At 32.9% G+C, this 19,094-nt stretch overlaps 1 protein-coding gene across 2 annotated transcripts in view; it reads right to left on the bottom strand.

Annotated features, from left to right (window-relative positions):
• The window catches only part of WDR26 (WD repeat domain 26), a 40,633-nt gene that overhangs the window by 12,944 nt on the left and 8,595 nt on the right, over nucleotides 1-19,094 (bottom strand). For both annotated transcript variants that reach the window (XM_074262631.1, XM_074262632.1), the window contains exons 4-12: nucleotides 18,912-19,048; nucleotides 15,056-15,153; nucleotides 13,833-13,989; nucleotides 9,659-9,797; nucleotides 3,956-4,096; nucleotides 2,147-2,266; nucleotides 1,657-1,802; nucleotides 1,262-1,340; nucleotides 874-1,003 (exon numbers count right to left, since the gene is read on the bottom strand). In XM_074262631.1, the coding sequence (XP_074118732.1) occupies nucleotides 874-1,003; nucleotides 1,262-1,340; nucleotides 1,657-1,802; nucleotides 2,147-2,266; nucleotides 3,956-4,096; nucleotides 9,659-9,797; nucleotides 13,833-13,989; nucleotides 15,056-15,153; nucleotides 18,912-19,048 (1,147 nt within the window). The remainder of the gene's footprint in view (nucleotides 1-873; nucleotides 1,004-1,261; nucleotides 1,341-1,656; nucleotides 1,803-2,146; nucleotides 2,267-3,955; nucleotides 4,097-9,658; nucleotides 9,798-13,832; nucleotides 13,990-15,055; nucleotides 15,154-18,911; nucleotides 19,049-19,094) is intronic.

Genomic DNA, 19,094 nt, shown 5'->3' with positions numbered 1-19,094 from the left:
ACAAGCACATAGAACAATCCCTAGCACTGATATTTATTAATGCCAGATGCTTTTCCACAAATGTTTGGTTGATGTGTATTCCTGACTTCATATACAGCTCTCAGTGACACAAAGTGATCAAGATACTTCCAAAGAAGAAACCTAATCAAAAGGGTGCAGGAATGATCGTAATCGGCTTGCCTAAAATGCTAAATGGCAGAAAACTTCTATTGATTACTGACAAAAATAAAATCAAATGACTTTTGAAAATCATAGCTGACTGTTAAACCGAGTTCACCCAAGTAAAGCACTATTAACAATGAATTTTTATATCTTAACCTACTTGGAAGAATCATTAACTTAATGAATGCCTTGACTCTTAAAATTATGACAAACTAATGATTTAATCAATGTGACACATGGGCCCAAGAAACCCCATCTTCCTTCCTCCTACCTAACACACATAGCCAAGATTAAGTGCTAAGAATCTGGCATCAGGAGAACTTTAAGTCTTGGGAGTGTTAGCTGTTACTTATGATAATCTCCCTATCCATGAAAACAATGGAAAGGAACCAGATCAGTGATTTCATGGGTAAAAAGTACATCTGAAGAGGAAGCTCCTTTATCAATGTGGATCAGGATCTTTCCAAACTTAAGAGTTAGTTTTGTTTTGGAGCCATTGCCCAGAGAATGAGAGGCTAAATGATGTAGCTGGGGCAAGAAAGTCAGGATGTATCAAAAGCTAGTCTTCAACCCAAGTCATCCCTGGCTCTGAGGACAGATTTCCATTCCTGCTACATTTTCTTTCATCTAAACATATTCTCATTATGGATCTTTAATTTAAGTACATAAAAAATGGTATTTAATTACAATCATATATCCAACTGCTATTACCTTCACTGCCACTAGCGATGAAGTCTTCATTATGGCCTCCAAAACACGAGTGAATTGTGTAAAATCCTTGTGTAACACCTTGATACTTTCTCACTAAAACTCTGTCTTGTAAGTCCCATAAATGAACTCCCTATAAGCAAAAGAAAAGGAGTTTATTTTACCTCAGAGTACTTAAAAAATGTAAAATTAACTTTTTTCTTTCCTAGTTATTTTTATTTCTATTTGTTATGAATCAGCAAAGTAATTATCTTCTGATAAAATTCAATCAATGTGTTAAGTACCATAGATACAGCAGTTTTATATTTGATAGAACTATTTCTATTCAATTACATATAAAAGGAAAAATAAATCACAATTAGCATTCCATATAAAATTATTATAAACTTACCTGAGTTGCTACATTTAACAAAGCTAATCGGCCATTTTTTGAAATAGTAAAAGACATAATAGGGTGATCTTCTTGTACTCTGTAATAAGAACACAAACAAAAATCCAATCAGTTTGGTAAAGATTAGAATATCTTTAAAAATGCTAAAAAAGGGCAACTCCCTTCCCAGATTTCTGGTAAAAATGGCACTACTTTATCTGGCATTAATAAATATCAGTGCTAGGGGTTGTGCTAAGTGCTTGTGATTACCTTCTGACTGGAGAAAATTAATCTGAGTCAAAAAGGATTAGATCTCATTTAACTTGTTCAAATGCATTTTTAAAAATGCTTAGCATTATCGGTTATTTAATTAAAAAAAACAAAAACAAAAAAATCCAAAACAAAACAATAGTTACATGTTCCTATCTGTAAGGTCCTCAAAGTTGTAGCCTCTAATTCGCTGGTGTGTGTCTGATGCCAAAACAGTCTTCCCATCACTTAAGCACCAAAGGCATTGCACTCTTACCCCTTCCCAGGAGTCAAGGAGGTTACCATCTAAATCCTAATCAGGAGAGAATTATATGACAAGAATGGTCAGAGAACACCATAACAATTTTCCAAAATAAAAGAAAATAAAAATAAAATAGAAAATAAAATATTTCAGCACATGATGTTATATCTCAGCCTAATTATTCCCAAATATTCCTATTCAATCCTAAGAACCTAAACACAGATCAAGTTCCATTAAAATAAATATGACCAAGACAAAAATTTCAGTGATGAAGTTCTCCAAATTCTTAAGTTGAATCAGTACCTGGTAATCAAATAGATCTTTTCTCTGAGTGAACAAATTAAGAACTTCATTCACAGAAATGTGGACCTTGAGGGGAACATCTTAGCACTTACACACTGGTAGAACTGTCCACGCTGCCCTCCAGTAACAAAGCGTTTCCCATCTGGATTCCAAGCCACACTTGTTAAACTGTCTTCATGAGACTGGCTCATCTTTGTCCTCAGCTCCCCTGTCTAAAAAGAAAAAAAATCAATAAGATCTATCCTTCCTCACCATTAGTGTAGGGAAAATGTAGGGAGAAAAAAGTGTGAACTAATGGTAACTGGAGGTCTACAACAGTGATATACATTTAGAGAAACATAATTTAATCAGCAATATTAAATAAAGAGTACTTAAAAGAAATTATTTCATTTGAAGTGAGATAAGGACTTAAAGACAACAACTGATATAGGTGATTATTTTAAAATATGGTGCATCAAAAATGATGAGGTAGGGATGGAGCCAAGATGGCAGAGTAGACAGGACTTTACCTGAGCTTTTCCTGGCTTCCCTCAGAATCAACACCAGATCAAGCCTCTGAATGGACTTTGGAGTGACAGAATATACAAATATTTATAGCAGAAGATATCTAGGAAGGACTTCAGGAAAGGTCTGTCTCACTTGGGCAGGGGCGGAGGACAGACACGTGGTCTAGCGCAGGTGTTGCGCAGGGAGGCCCCACAAAGGGTATATAGGGAGGTTCTTAGCCAAAGCACAGCAGCTCTGGCTACTTTATCCTGGTTCAGAAAAGCGATGTATATACCCCCTCTCAAAATGAAATGATAATCTGATAATGACATGGATGTGCTATTTTTCAGAATAGCAGCATAAGAATAGCCCAAGGCCACTACCTCTTCAATATTTTATACTTTTTGATAACTTTTTTTCCTGAGTTGCATGTCTTTCTATTTACTTTTTGGAAAATTTGGTGTCAAAAGACAACAACTTAGAACCTTGAATTATGAATTAGCATCTGTAATATTAACATAAGACATATGAACATAAAAATCCACCATAAACTTCTTGAGAGTAAAGTTTGTCCTCTTCCTCCTTTTTAAAAGGACATATATGGAACCAAAACTAAATCATATCCAGGAATGGTTTGGAGAACAAGACATAGATAAGCTGTTTGAAAACTATGTTCTTTTAAGGAATTTCTGAAGTAAATTAAAGTGATACCAACAAATGCAAGTAGCATGTCAAAACACACTTGAATGAATTAGAAACTGGTCCAAATGAAAACTTGAGATTTTAAAACTGAAAACCAAAAACCAAAAGCCCATAATTATTGCAGTATTAAAGTACACACCACCTTTTCTATGTCATGGTCAAAGGATTACTCTTTTTACTTAGCAACTCTGATGAAAACAATGATACCCAACAATTTCAAAGGATACAGGATAAAAAATGCTAGATCAGATGAACCGAGTACTGAGGGCAGATTGAATAAAAGTTTTTTTTGCCTTTTTTTTTTTTTTTTGGCAACACGGATAATATGGAAAAAATGTTTTGTGTAACTTGACATGTACAATTGATATATTTCTTGTCTCTCCAATGGGTGGGTGGAGGAAGGACAAGAGAAAATGGAGATAAAAAATGAATACTAAAAATGCTATAGAAATTTTTTATAAATGGATTAAGTTTATTGCAATAAATTCACAGGGGGGGGTTGAGGGAGAGGATGAGGAGGCAGGTAAGTGATGAAGTAGATAGAACCCCGGACTACAGTAAAGACATCAGTTCAAATGTGACCATAGGCACTTAACACTTACTACCTGTGTGACCCTGGACAAGTTACTTAACCCCAATTACCAATCACCCTAACTTTAGGAATCCACTTAAATACATATGAAATGAATATGAAGAATGGAGTTGTTGCTTACTTGAACATTCCAGAGCCAAAGTTCAGAGCAGTCATCTGGGCCACAAGCAACAAGATAGTTGTCATCTGGACTCCAAGCAATATAAGAAACACCATAAGCATGCCCTTCTAATGTTTTAAGCAATTTTAGCTGGTGTGTATCCTGAGGGGGAAAAATATCAGTGTCATTTTTCTTTTGGTTCCTCACTTTATTAAAATACTGGATAAATACTCTGGGACAAATCTGCTTGTTTTTTTTCTTTTCAAGTTATAGCTTTAACAGAATGCTTTTTTTCCTTTTAAATTTATCTTAATGAATAACAACCTATTTTCTCTAATTCCTATTTTCCCTTATTATTGAAAAGTAGAAAAACTGCATAATCAGGGAAAAAAAAGAGGTGGGAATTTCATTAGGGGATCTCTAGAATTCCAACAGGTCATTTTAACAGATTGCAACTTCTCCTTTCTAAAAAAAATTTATTTTGGGGCCTCATCTTGCCCAATGTAAATGGTATCTTATGGGCCCAATCCCACAAATGATTGGCATGGAACCTTTGACCCACTTTGCTTTTGACAGACCTGACTGGCTTTAGCCATACGGAAGCTCAGAATTTATACATTCAAATGCTATCAATCAACTTAGAGTGAATCAACATGTCTGCCCCCCCAAAAAGCTTTTGTCCCCCCCCATCTCCCATTTCTAGAAGAGATTTCTCAGAAATAATTAGATATATAGTAGGAGACAAGAAACGATCATATAAACCATAAATAAATAAAGTATAAGGGGCAATCAACAGAACAATAGGTTTTTTTTTTTAAAGTGGGGTCTGTGGCATAACACCAAGGGTGTATGATTAACCAATTAGAAGGTAGAAATATAAATCTCATCCTACTCTCTTAACAGAGACCCAACCCTACTCCATCCTTTAACTCTGTTTATTCAACCTTTCTCTTTTATAATTTAACTACTATGCATCCTCAATAGTAGTACTTTTCTCTACTCTTTTACCATTTTGATTTAAAACTTCACCATCTCTTGATATAGTAGTGGCTTCCTAATTGGTTTTCCTGTTTCAGGTCTTTTACTTCTCCAATCAATCTGGTAAAGTGATTTTCTTAAAGCATACATCTGACCTTGTCACTACTCCCTTCCTCAAACTCCAGTAGCTTCATATTGACTCTAGGCTCTCATAATTTCTTCATTATCTCATCCTTTTATCATTTATTGATTCAAGTTATTTGACTACTGTTTATTAAGTGCATACTGTGAACCGGGAATTGTGCTAAGTATTGGAGACAGTTCCTGCTGTAATGGAGCCTTCAGTATACAGAAGGAGACAACATACAAACAATGATGTACAAACATCAGGGTAAAGTAAAAATAATCAAAAGCAAAGAACACTAACATAAGTGGGATTTGAAAGAATTCTTGTAGGAGGTGAGACTTTAGCTGAGATTTTAAGGAGGCCAAAGAAACTAGAAAGTAGAAATGAGGCAGGCATGATCATCAAAGTTTGGAAACCACTACAATATAGGACACTCTTCAACTTTGAAAAGATTCATTTAAGATAAAAATTGAGTTAGGTCAAAATTAAAATGACAATACTAGACTATGTATATTCAAAATCTCATTAGGCTTTATTTAACTCAGCTAATATTTTAATATTCATCTAACTACTAAACCCAGATTTTCTTCCCTCTACCCACAATCTGTCTCACCCACATTTTTAATGCCAACTTTTCAGTGTGTCTATCATAAGACTAGAATCACATTAGTGATCTTATTAACAGAAAATACATCTAACTACTCAGGTATATATAAAAAAAATATGAAACCACTTTAAAAAAAATGGAAAGAGCTTAACATTTTAAACCTTATTATCCAATGTTCTTAAAACTCATTTACTTCCTCTAGTAAGCAGATATGTTTATTTTTATGACTAATATATACATAAAATTATAATATTTATAAAGTGCTTTACATACAATTTTACTTGAACCTCCCAACAATATTGTGAAATAATTATTTTAAACATGCCTGTTTCAGCACATTAAGTTTAAAAGGTGCTCAGTCAAAAATTAAGTCAAACACTCCTCTATTTTTAAATAAATTATTCACAATTCTATTTGTACTATAAAAGAAAGACTATTGATATTCAGTGGCCTTAACCAAGCAATATGTTAGCATTTAATAATGGCCCATAACCTTTTAACTGAATGTGAATGGATTGAGTATTAGAAAAGGTATTACACTAACACCATGACTAGCAGTTTTCCCCATTCATTCTGCTTAAAACAAACAAAAAACCCCCTCATACCATCTGACAAATATTCTTGCATTGTAAAAATAAATTTTTCATTACATCAATATTATCAATCAATAAAAGATCACATCTCCACACTACCATCAAAGATGGATAAAGCAGTTTTAAGAACAATGCTCAACAACTCAACAGCCTGACTAGAAATGTGATATACTATTTCCATAGCCTGTGCCTGACACATTTTAGCTGTCAAAAACAAAACAAAACAAAAACAGCCAACCTCTAAATTTCACAAATGTGAGCTAAAATTTAGTTCTATTAAATACAGGCTCAAGGAACTTCTAATCAAATATTGCTAAATACTGGAGCTTCAACGCCCTTCTAGTTTTTCCAGAACTTCATCTGCCATTTTCAAAATAGCGAAACCATTTTAGAAGAACTCTTTCCCATCCAAGAGACCCTCAGATCTTTATGAACCTAGATATTTGTCATCGGCCTCTATTTCTTGTTCAAGTGGGAAATTCAGCAGCAGTGAGAGGAAGTTTAGTTAGCTGCACATTAATGCTAATATTTTCAGAGGTTGAAAAAAAATGAGGAATAGCAGCAAATTAACATAATCAACACTTTCAAATATTTACATGTAATGAAAACTTAATCCAAATGTTTGTGACCTGAGGGCAGCTAGGAAGTTAATGGATATAACCCTGGGCCAGGAGGCAGGAAGACTCAAGTTCAAATCCAGTCTCAGATGCCTCCTAGTAATATGATCCTGGATAGTCATTAACCCTGTTTTTGCTGGTTTCCTCATCTATAAAATGAACTGAGAAGGAAATGGCAAATAATTCTAGTATATTTACCAAAAACAAACCAAAAAAAAACCCCAAGTAGGGGCACAAAGAACTACATAATTGAAATGACTAAACAACACAGAACAATTAGTAAAGACAATATCCTTTCCCCCCATCTCATATTAATGGGGAAAAAAAACCTCAAATAAATTCTATAATAGTTTTTTTCTTTCTTTTTTTTTTGGTAAGGCAAAAAATGATGCTGGATTAGAATGCTAGTCCTTCTGACTTCAGGGCCAGTGCTCTATCCACTGTGCTAACTGTGGATTTTGAATTTGAATGAGAAAAGTAACTTCATGTCTGAAGAAATCAATTATGGTTACTAGTTTTTGTTCCTCTTTATGTCTTATAAAATCTTTTCATTGGTAGATTGAACAAGTCAAATATCATCTACTATTTCTAAGACTTAATAGTAAAGCATCCTCAACAAAGCAAGTTAGGTTGTATATTTGTTATGTCTTCCTGTTTTGTTAATTTTTTTTAAAAAGCAAAAACACTTCACTTTCCAACACCTTCTCTACTTCCAATAGAATATTCTTTATGTACCAAGCATAGTTAAGCAACACATTGCCCTTGTTTAATAACCTACTTCATTCCATGGATAATTCTTAAGATCTTTTAGCAGCACCACCATTTCTAACTACAGTACAGATATGTAACCAAAAATCTTACATTTAACCTGTATCTTCAATTTACTAAACTCCATTAAAAATGCTTAGTGCAGGCCAATGTCTCTTTCAAACTAGTAAATTATAATATAATGCTACAAAAACCAATTCTGAGGAAAAACACTGATATAGCACAGGTACTGAGCCTGCATTACAATCATAGGACCTCTTCTTATTGACAATTCTTGCTTACATAGTACCTTTTCTCACAAAAACCTTATGAAATAGATTATTCAAATATTAATATCCCCATTTAAAAGCTGAAGAAACTGAGGCTCTGTTAAATGACTATCTAAATTCAGAGATCAAATGGCAGCTGTATTGCCCAATACTTTCCCCTCTATCTTAAAGCATCTAACTAGTGTTGTCTTTTGTGAGAAAACTGATCTGCTAACTAGATACCCTTCCATTCTTTTAACTTATCAAAGATGCACGAATAAAAGAATATCAGAGATCAAATAAGAATATAACAAATATTTCCATGAATACATGGAAAAAATTTCTAATCCTCATATATCAATTAATCAAACTCCTAGCATGCCAAAAGAATTCAGACAGCTCCTTATAGCAGTCCCCTTACAGAAGGGGAGGGAACTTAAACAATATATAAGGATTCTTGATTTAGAAAAACCACACTTGGGGCAGCAAGGCGGTACAATGGATAGAGCACCAGCCCTGAAGTCAGGAGGACCTAAGTTCAAATCCAAGTTCAGTCACTTAATGCTTCCTAGTTGTGTGATCCTGGGCAAGTCACTTAACCCCAACTGCCTCACCAAAAGGAAAAAAAAAAGAAAAACCACTTTAATATCTCCTATATTTTATTGGATTATTATTTACTTTTTTTTTTTTTTTTTTTTTTACCAAAATTTATGCTTGACCTCTTAGTCAAGACTGGCTTCACTTAGTTATTCCTGACTTGGCTTTCCTTGACTTCATTTCTGTTGTCAATTCACAATTATACAAAGTTAACCAATGACATACTTTTTACCAGATCCTGGAGTTTTTCCTCCTTTTTTTATCCTGATCCTTTATCTGATTCTGATAACTCATGAAAAAAAAAATATCAGAATCAGATTCATAAAACCCAAGGAAGTAGCCAGGAAAAGAAGTAATTTTTCTAGGGTAGGATAATAGAGATAGGGAAAAACTCTAGGATCTGATGAAAAGTATGTCATTGATTTAACTTTTCATTGGCTCCTCTATTATCCACCCTTTCAAGGCCTCAAATTCTTTATCCTAGGCTCACTATTCTCTCTCAAAACCTACAACCTACCATGACTATAGGTTGATGATTCCCAAATATAGATGTCTGAGTCAAAAGAACCCAGGTAATTAGGTAACCTACTGTCAATCTGAAGAAAGAATCAATTACTTACCCCTCCCCCCACTCATTTCTTTACCTATATACTTCTATAGGAACTGTTTCTACTATAATTTCTAATTGTCTGCATTTCCTTCATTAGAACTAGAGAGATTCTTTTATTTGCTAAAATAAAAGCCCTTGTGTATTAAATATTGCTAGCTCAAAATTATTTATACTACTATACATCTGAGGAGAAATCTCCACAAAGTTCACTGGTGGTAAGAACAAGAACAACAAAAATATGATTCTACAGAAATCCAAGATAACTCAAATGAAATATGAATTGGTTTTGCTCAGACATTTCATGAAATATAACTGGCACCAAATATTTCACAAAGGAAATTAGTGCTAAACTGAAAGTTGAATTTATAGAGGATTTTCTACCAGCTTGTAGTATACTGGATTTAGATGGTAGAAGCAATTAACCTTTAATCTTGGGAGAAGTAAAACAAGCTGACATAATATAAAACAATGCTGCTGGAGCATAACTTAGAAAATAGAAATATTTACAACAGATATATAGAATCTCCCCTTTAAGTTCCTTAAAATTTTAAATTAAACTATTCATATGAGAATACTTACCGAATCAACTTGCCATATAATAACAGTTGTATCCTTTGATCCTGTTGCTAGTTTAGTGCCATCGTTAGAGAACTTACAGAACCACACTTCATTACAGTGTTCTGTAAGTATCTGTTGTGTATAACATGGGAACTGTTTCCTAAAAATAAAACCAAAAAAACAAAACAAAAGAAAAAAAACACACCCAAAAATAAACTAAGAATGCTTTTTAAAAATATACTATCAGAAAAGAAAAAGACTATAATAAAGCTTCTTACAATATTACATGTTTTTAAAGTTATGTACATATGTCTTTCCTTTTAGCTAAGGAAGAAAATTCTCAATTGCATGCTGAGTAAATTAAAAACATTAATATATTCTAAACATAAATTTGGAAAATAATAACCTAAATTTTACTTCATTGTTTTTTTAAAAAGAGTGTAAAGACTTATAAAAAATTTTTATGTATCTGTTTAGAATTTGTTTTGGTCTGCTTAGGATCAATTCATACTAATCACTAATTACTTATTAGAGCCTTTAAGTCAAATGGAAATAAAAATTCAATGGCATAATAACTTTGAGGTGGTACTGAATAATAAGCAGGTTAAACCCATATATGAAACTGCCTTGGGCTAAAAACAAAACATATCCATTCAATCCATCCCATAACCCTTACCCTTCTAAGCATCCAAATTATTTTAGCAATGCCAAAGTAAAAAGCAGTAACCAACTGACATTGCAAATTTTGGGTCTGCCCTATTAAATGTTCTCAATACTATGTGATCTTGTTCAAATTATTACATAGCATCAGCTAACACAAGATACATAAAGTAAAACTCAAAAAAAGTCATTCTTTCTCTGGCTAAATTTTGACTATCAAGGAGTACAGAAAATTAGTTTGGCTAAATATTCTTTAATTTAGGAAGCCAAATCCTCAGCTGTAGGACCATGTGCTTTTCATTTTTTTTTTTAATACTTCCAAAGATTACTAGTTCTACATGATTTGTAAATTTGCCTTTAAAAATTTTTTTTTTAATTTGTCAGTAAATAACTTAAAATTATTTTTCACCAGTCCACTGATTATTTATAAAATAAATTGAATCTGCATTTCTATTACTGCGTGCCATAACTTGTGACTCTAGAAAAGGAGATATTTGAAGATTTAAATGTCTGCAAAACTAAGTGAATTTTTAAAAACAAGACTTTCAACAAGTACACTTCACAAGTGCAAAAATGTTGATTACTGTCATGCCTAATTTCAATTTTTTCCTCATACACTGAAAAATTTTTCCTAGAGAAGTTACTTAAAATTTCAGAGTTGAAATTTTCTTTCCTAATTTTAGAGCCACAATAGTTACAACACTGACATCTAGTAATACATAATGCACATGTTCCTAAAGCAAATAATGAATGATTCACAATAATAAAGAGTCAATAATTAGTGCAAGGATGTATTTAAAATGAGAGTGGCAGAATACCTTTATTAAAGGACTGATTCATAAAATTACAGGGCACAAACCAGTCGGTCATGTAGTCATTACTTATATTGTAATCCCTGTCACTGAAGTGTTGAAGTGTTGTTCAAGGACTCATTATTTTAAATATTACTTAAACGATTTCCCTAATCAAGAAGTGATTATGAAATATCATCTGATCATACCCAATAAAACAAGTTTATACATTTTCCTCTAATTAATACCACCAATATATATATATATATATATATATATATATGAAATGATTCACTTGACAAATTTTAAATAATACATTTCTAGAATGTGTATATAATTTGATACTTTACAAAATGCAAATCATAAATTTAATATTTATAAAACTATGTGCAGGAAAATTTATTTCCATTGGATGGTGGTTAAAAAACCTGCCAACTTAAAGAAACACCGTCAAGGCTAACTGGTTAAAAATTTAACCTATGTATGCTTCCAACTCAAAAACATCTTCAATGTTTCTATGAGTAGGAAAAAGCACATCCAATGTCATTAGTTTATATGCACTCCTGTCTACAGAAAGGGAGCTCACTAGATCATAAGCTCTTTGAGGAAGAGACCATATCTTATATCTTGGTATCTGCCATGTCACCTAGAGCACAATAATGCCTTGCACAAGGGTGCTCAGCAAATGTTTCCTGAATTAAACTGAAAACAGATTCCAATTTTAAGATCTAATTTTTGAAATTGAGTTAAATTGGATTAAAAAATTTTTAATACCTCAACGGTGTCCTTTTAAGTCCTCTATTAGATGGGTCAGGAAATGTGAAGACAGCCTCCCTTTCCCCCTGACCATCCTCCTAAGGACTGGAAGTGATTTAGTCTGATGGGCTCAATCCAAGGCCTTTACTGACCAGTATGACATAATCATACTTAATTCTGTGTAGTAGTACTCTGATATAGCTGACAGTCCAATAAGTATTAGGGCACAATTCAAAAGAAAAATACAAGTTGTTATGATCATAGAAATAACCCTGACATTATAGGCATGACATTCTCTTAAAAACAATAGAATCAAGATTACTTCAATGTATCAAATTTAAAAGGCATAAAATTTCAGAATTACAGCTTTCAACTCAACAATATTAAGACAAGAGTGGGTTGATCTGAAAAGAGGATAAACCTTGAGCTTGAAGTGTTTTGACTTGGGGTAAGTGGGTGGCAGAGCAGGGAAAATGATAAGAATTACTAACTTGAGAAACCCAATCCTTCCCTTTTACCTCCACAGAGTTTAATGAATTTTTCATGGCTTCATAAAGAAGACCCTTCTTTTCTATTTCTGGGAGGCAGGAACCATATTATACTTTTCTTATGTAAAAGTTTAAAGGGCTTCCCTATGGGACTTATGAAATTTTACTTTTCCATTCAGTTTCATAGATACCTAGAAAAACAGCTAAAAAATTCAGGAAACTATAGGTCAATCTTATGCAGATTAACCTTGTAAAACATGGATAATATACAGAATCCTTTGCTCATAATTATCTAAGTACACTATCAAAATTATACCAGCATTTCTTGATTTAGCTGATCTCCAATAAATTACCACCTCATATGTTCCAACAATAAATTTAGGAGCCAGTAGTTAAATTAAAGTTTTTTGGCATAATAGCTGCTCTAATTTTAACCAGTATTGTTCTCAAATTTCTCAAAGGTGTCAAACATGATATAGGTTTTATTTAACAGCCCATGTGAAATGATCATGAATCTTCATATTTAAAAAACTCAAGGAAAAATATGTCATTTATTGACATACAGAATAATTAAAAACCAACCCAAATTAAGCTTAAAAAAAAAAAAAAAAAAAAAAAAAAAAAGACATGGGGCTGGAGTGAGGCAAAGTTGAAAAATTCTAGTCATATTTCTCTAGAATGCTGTTTTTTGTTCCTGTGAAAAAATAAAATACTTAAGATTTTTAAAAAATAACCTAGAGCTAAATACCCATGTAGAGATGTTGATTACAAAATAAGTAAAAAAAAAAAAAAAAAAATTGTATTTCTTTTAAATCACAGTGCTTGCCTGCACCATTATTTCAGTAGCTAATTGTAGGTTCCTCATTTACAAAAAGCCCTCACACTTAACCTTATTACTTTTGCCCTTCCTGTTCAAGCTACTTTCATCATATCTTTGATCATCTTTGGCAAAAGAAATGGACTATGTGTACTGCAGCTGTTCCCCTTCGTCCACTAGCCCCAAATTATTTCCTTCCTGGGGTTTGAAAGATTTCACAATTTGTTTTTCAGTATCTCAACTACTTGAATGACACTAACTTTAGAGGTCACGAAAAATGTTCCTGCTTCACAAATAATTAAAAGAATCCCCAACTTAAGGACAATTTTATATTCTTCTAAGTTAAAATTATGTGCACTGTAGCTGATAGCAAAATATCCCTCAAAATTATACAGGAAGCAAACATAATGCTAAATGCTACTCCGAAATTGTGACTTAATAAGTTAACTGTGGACAATTAATAACCAAACCTGGGATTGGGGACAGGGGGACATAAGAGAATATCTTAAAATAGTCATTCTAATTTTTTTGCACATTAGAATGAATAACAATTCAAAAAAGAATTTAGTTTTAAGGAACTCCAGTTCATATGTCTTTAATGGGTTAAGAAGGAAAATGGGATCACTTATAAAAAAAGATGACAAATCAAATCTTGGGAGTAGTAGAAATGGTTTTCCTCTTACCTACTACAAACATGATCTATAAGCAGCGACACAGAATCTAGATTATTATCAAGTTTGGTATTGTGATATAGGCACCGATCCCTCTGCAGCTCCACAGCTTGACGAAGCAGAGTCTGTAAACGCCTTGGGGGAAGCATCACTGATGGTGGCAAATAGGCTTAATAAAAAACAAGCAAACAAAAACCAACAGTTTATTTTCAGTCAGTCAGATAACAAGCATTTCTTAAAGGGCAAAGAACTGGAAGACAAGGAAAGTTGAAAAGTCCCTATTTTCAAGGGGCTTATGTCCCAATGGGAAAGAAAATGCTATATAAGACTGAATAAGGCAATATAAAGGGGGAGCCATTAGCAACTATGGGAGGATTCAGAAAATATTTTTTTTTTAAAGAGACTTGCTCAATATCCTCTGGCTTTCCATCCTCAGTTAATTATCAACATTATGGTATTTATGTCAGGCCACCCAGAACCTTTGCCTATAAATATTTTGTTTTTATGACTACCTGTCAAGTGTTGTTTATGACTATACTGATACTAGAATTCACTTGGAAAGAAAGTTCACAATTTCTTTGGGTTTTCTTGTTTAAGAAAAAGTTATTAGTTAATAAATAGCAAAGAAGGGATAATGGCTGTCCTTTAAAGTTTGGGAAGGATCTCATTTGAAATATCTAGCAAAGATTAATGACTCAAAAGAACAAAATTCCAAGTCCCAACAAACAAATCCCGAGATAGCGCAGATATTGTATGTTAGACCTACACAAAATAATACAAGTTCTGACACTGCTGCCAATTCTATTTCAACCCATAAACGTCCTGTTCCTTCCCAATTTCATTTAAAAAAACAAACAAAAAAACAAACAAAAAAACAAACAAAAAAAAAAAAAAAACAAACCTGTGGGAACCCTTATTTTGTCTGGACAGAGCAAGAATAAAAGTTAAACTAGTAAGAATGAAGCACCTTATTGGAACCATTTATTCCTAGTAATGGTTTTATATATATATAAAAACAACAACAACAAAAAACATTTGCCTAAAATGAGAAAGTTTATTAAGCAAATATATGGTCTAAGGAATCCATCTACAAAACAAGTCCCATCTCATCCTCTCAGGAGTAAATAATTCTTAAGTATTACCAACAAAAACCTTAGTAAAGATTACAAATCCACATTAGTTTTAAGGAAATATATGTCAGTATTATCAGACTTAAAAAAAAAAAAAAATCTTACTCTGAAGTTTGTCCAAAAGTTTAGATCGAGAAGCTGTTCCTTTGCCTTCCCATTCTGCTTTTGCACGTAAGTCTTCTGCATGGCTACACATCAGATACCTATTAATGAGATAGTAAAAGTATCTAACATCAATTTCTTTTTTGGAATTAAAAGAATAAAAAAATATATTTATTTTTTATTTCAGAAACAGAATGGATAAAAATGACTGGCTAGGCCATATGTTATTAACATAAGACTGCCACATGAAGAAATATGGATACATGTGTTTTCTTTAAAGGAATTATACTAAATTAAAACATAAAACCAGAAAATATCTCCAAGAGGGTATTTTAAAGTATTCAATCTTTAAACAGACTTGATCAACTAAGCAATGTGATATAGTGAAAACAAACCATTATATTAGACTAAGTAACCAAAATTCAAACCTCAGCATGTCATAACCTCTGAGACCATGGTGTTTTCTTAATCTGTAAAATGGGGACAAAACTTATATCACACTTAGTTCAAAGGTTTCTTGTCTTATCTTATTATGAGCTATGTGTGAGCTTTCAAAGGGGGGGGGGGGGCTCAATTCAAGGCTTCCAGGAACAAAACTCAGGGACTGCCTTCAATACTCACTAGATAAACTGATGGACACATAGTAAAGTTCTAGGAAAACAAATCAAGGCCTTTTCCTTTAAGTATGTCCCTGACCTGGTTCTTGGTGTTCTATGCAGAAGAAATTGACTGTCAAGTGAGGGAAGTTAAAGTACAATCAAATTATAGAAATGGTATCTAGAAAATATCAGATCTTATGAAGCACTCTGCTACCATTGGGACACTGCTTACATATTAGTATTTATTAAGTGCCTACTACTACGTGCCAAGCACTGCACTAGATTGGCTTTGAGGCCATAAGTACAGAGAGAAATAATCCTAACACACAATAAGCTCATACTTTAATGGAGGAAATAACAACATATAAAACACACGTCAAAAGCACAGAGAAAGGATAGGGAATATTGTGACTGAAGAACAGAGAGCTAACCAGTTGGCTCAATTCCTAAGGCAAGAGGGAAAATAAGGGAGCTGGAAAAGAAGGGATGGGGTCAGATTTTAAGGAGTTTAAGAAAAAAGAAAGAAATAAGAAACAAAGGATTTATAATTTATTCTAGATGCAACAAGAAGCCACTGGAATTGGTCTTATCTATGTTAAAGAAAAATTGCGTTGACAATGTATTGGATGGACTGGAAAGCCAGTGAAATAATCTAGGCAGAAGAGGGATTGTATAGTGGTAGATTTGTGACTGGAGAAGGGATTGAATATAAGAGATGTCATGAAAGTAGAAACAGAAATATCTCACAAATGAATGGATATATGGATGAAAGACTGAAGGATTGAAGTTACTGAAGAATGGAGGTACCTTTGACAGAAACAGAGAAGCTTGGAAAAGGGAAGATTTAGGTGGATGAGTTGAGCTTTAGACATGTTGAGTTTAAGATGTCATCAAGAAATCCAGTTCGAAAGGTCTACCAGGCAATATTGGTGATCTAGGATTAGTCAAATTCAAGAGAAAGAAATGTGTTGCACTACATATGTAAATATGGATGCCATCTACATAAAGATGACACTTAAAATCTATAGGAGCTGATGAAGTTAACATGGAATATATAGAAAAAGGCCAACCCTAAGAGTTAATGGAAATGGGGGTGGAGAGTACTTGTGTGTCACACAGATGATAAACCAGTAAAGGAAACAAGGGAGCCTGGTAAATAGAAGAATTTGGTGAGAGTAATGTCACAAAGGGAAGAATATGCAGAAGAGAGTGGTCAATAGTGTCAAACGAAGTATACTAGGTTAAGAAAGCTTAAGACTGGGAAAAAGACAATGAGATCTGGTAAGTATGAGATAACTGATAACTTTGGAGACAGGATTTTAGCTTAGTAATAAGGATGAAATCCAGAACAGAAGAAAGGAAATCGAAGCAGTGATATCAAAAAGTTAGGCCAAAAAAGGAGGTGAGATAAAGAATGATGGGGAATAGTGGAGGGTTTTTGGTTTATTTTTTTAACTTGGACTTCTTTGAAGGCAATTAAATAGAGAATAATAAGCAGTTACCAAGATAATGAATGGGCTAAGAATTAAAGTTTAAATTAAACTTAAAAATTCTTTGATTTCCATGAATGCTTATTAAATGAAAATTCACTTATAATATCTTTCAATCTAAATTGTTGTATTTAGAAGTGATAAATAGAAACAAATTATGGAATAACTGTGTGAAGTCTAACCCATATCACTACAATTGAGTTGTCCTGTTTTCTTGGAAAAATCATTTAGTCCAATAAAAATTTATCAAGTAAATTAAATCAAGCCAGAATATGTGTGTGTGTGTGTGCACGCACGCGTGCATGTGCACATAAACAAATATATTTATGTATGTATATCTATAGTTATATATCTTTTTAAAATCAAGTTCTATATAATTGAAGTTCCAAGGCTTCATATAAAATACTCTACTGTTCTACAATGTATATGGAAATGCTTATTTTACTTAGTTTTTGCAAAGTTTAGAGTTTTAAAAAAATTTGCTTTAATTAAAAAAAAATCAGTCCCTTTTCTTAAGTTATAATTAAGTCTGTTTATAAGATACTTTTTTTTTTTTTAAACCTAGACTGTGTATTAAGGGATTTCTTATTAGTATGTATAGATAAGGACCTTCTACATTTGCAATCACTGGATAGCACATTTTCCAAGGAGTATCTCAACCAACAAAAATCAAACTAATAGAAGAAAGGAACTAAATAACTGAGTTCATTTTTGAAAAATAGAAGGAAGGGAAAAGGAATAGAAACAAATCATAAAATGTTCTTTTTTGATTTTAAATGATTTAACAAAAATGACTCACAATTTTCTTATTCTAAAAGTTCTTTCCAAATGTTCCATTTAGTTAACAAACATTCAATTTTCAGTATTCACTAGTGCAACTAAGCGGCACAGTGGATGAAAGTGCGGACCCCAGAAGTTAGGAGAAGCTGAATTCAATTTTGGCCTTATGACACTTACTAGCTATGTGGCTGTAGGCAACTCGCTTAACCCTGTTTGCCTCAGTTTCTCATTTGTATAATGAGCTGGAGAAGGAAATGGCAAACTATTCCAGGATTTTTGCCAAAAAAAACCTCAGTGAGGTCATAAAGTGTTGGGACATGACTGTAAAATGACTGAACATGAACATTTCAGTATTCAATTGTCTATTTGTGGGGAAATATTATATGAAAGATGTTCAGAGTCCGTAAACTTGGGTTCTAATTTGAGACTTGCTACCCACAAAAAAACCTTTATCAGGCCATTTAATCTCATTAAGCTCCAATTTTCTCAAAATGTAAAAAAAAATTACAAGAATTGCAAGTACAATTAAATTGCAAAACTTGCAATACAGAATTATTTTTAATTCATGAATATTGAGTTATAAATATGACATCTTGTAGGTCTTCTGACTTAAGTGAACTAACCATACATTAACATGTCCAATAGAACTTCTGATTAAAAAAAAAAAAATTATGGTTACAATATAAAAATAATTAAGCACATCACAGAATTTATAAAAAAAATAAGCAATGATTTTCTGTAGACAATCTTTTCTCATCTATTTAACATAACTTTATCGTAATATGAAAAGCTTCCTCAGATAAGGGCAATGGGTTATACAAAAACAAAGAAGAAACATTTGCTTTATCCTACTTCCCTATCACAGGGAGAAAACTATCCAAAATTATCTTAGAATTTCCAAATATTCCTATCATTCAGTGAAAGCATAGAACTATAATTTGCATTAATAAGATTCCCCCAAAGCAGAGTTCAAGATCTAAACATCCTTACCCACTGAGGACATGAATTCTCTCTGTATTGTATTTCAAGGGCGTCAATTCGCAGCGTAGAACTTGAAGTGCCTCCAGGACCTTGCCATCCTCCAGGTATTCCAGGTACTTCTGCTGCAGCAGCAAAAACTTCATCCTCTGACATGACAGAAAGCAGCAGTCAGGGAAAAGGGTTGATGGAAGT

This window comes from Sminthopsis crassicaudata, chromosome 4 (assembly GCF_048593235.1).
Source record: "Sminthopsis crassicaudata isolate SCR6 chromosome 4, ASM4859323v1, whole genome shotgun sequence".
NCBI lineage: Eukaryota > Metazoa > Chordata > Mammalia > Dasyuromorphia > Dasyuridae > Sminthopsis > Sminthopsis crassicaudata.
This window is presented reverse-complemented; position numbering and strand designations above follow the sequence as displayed.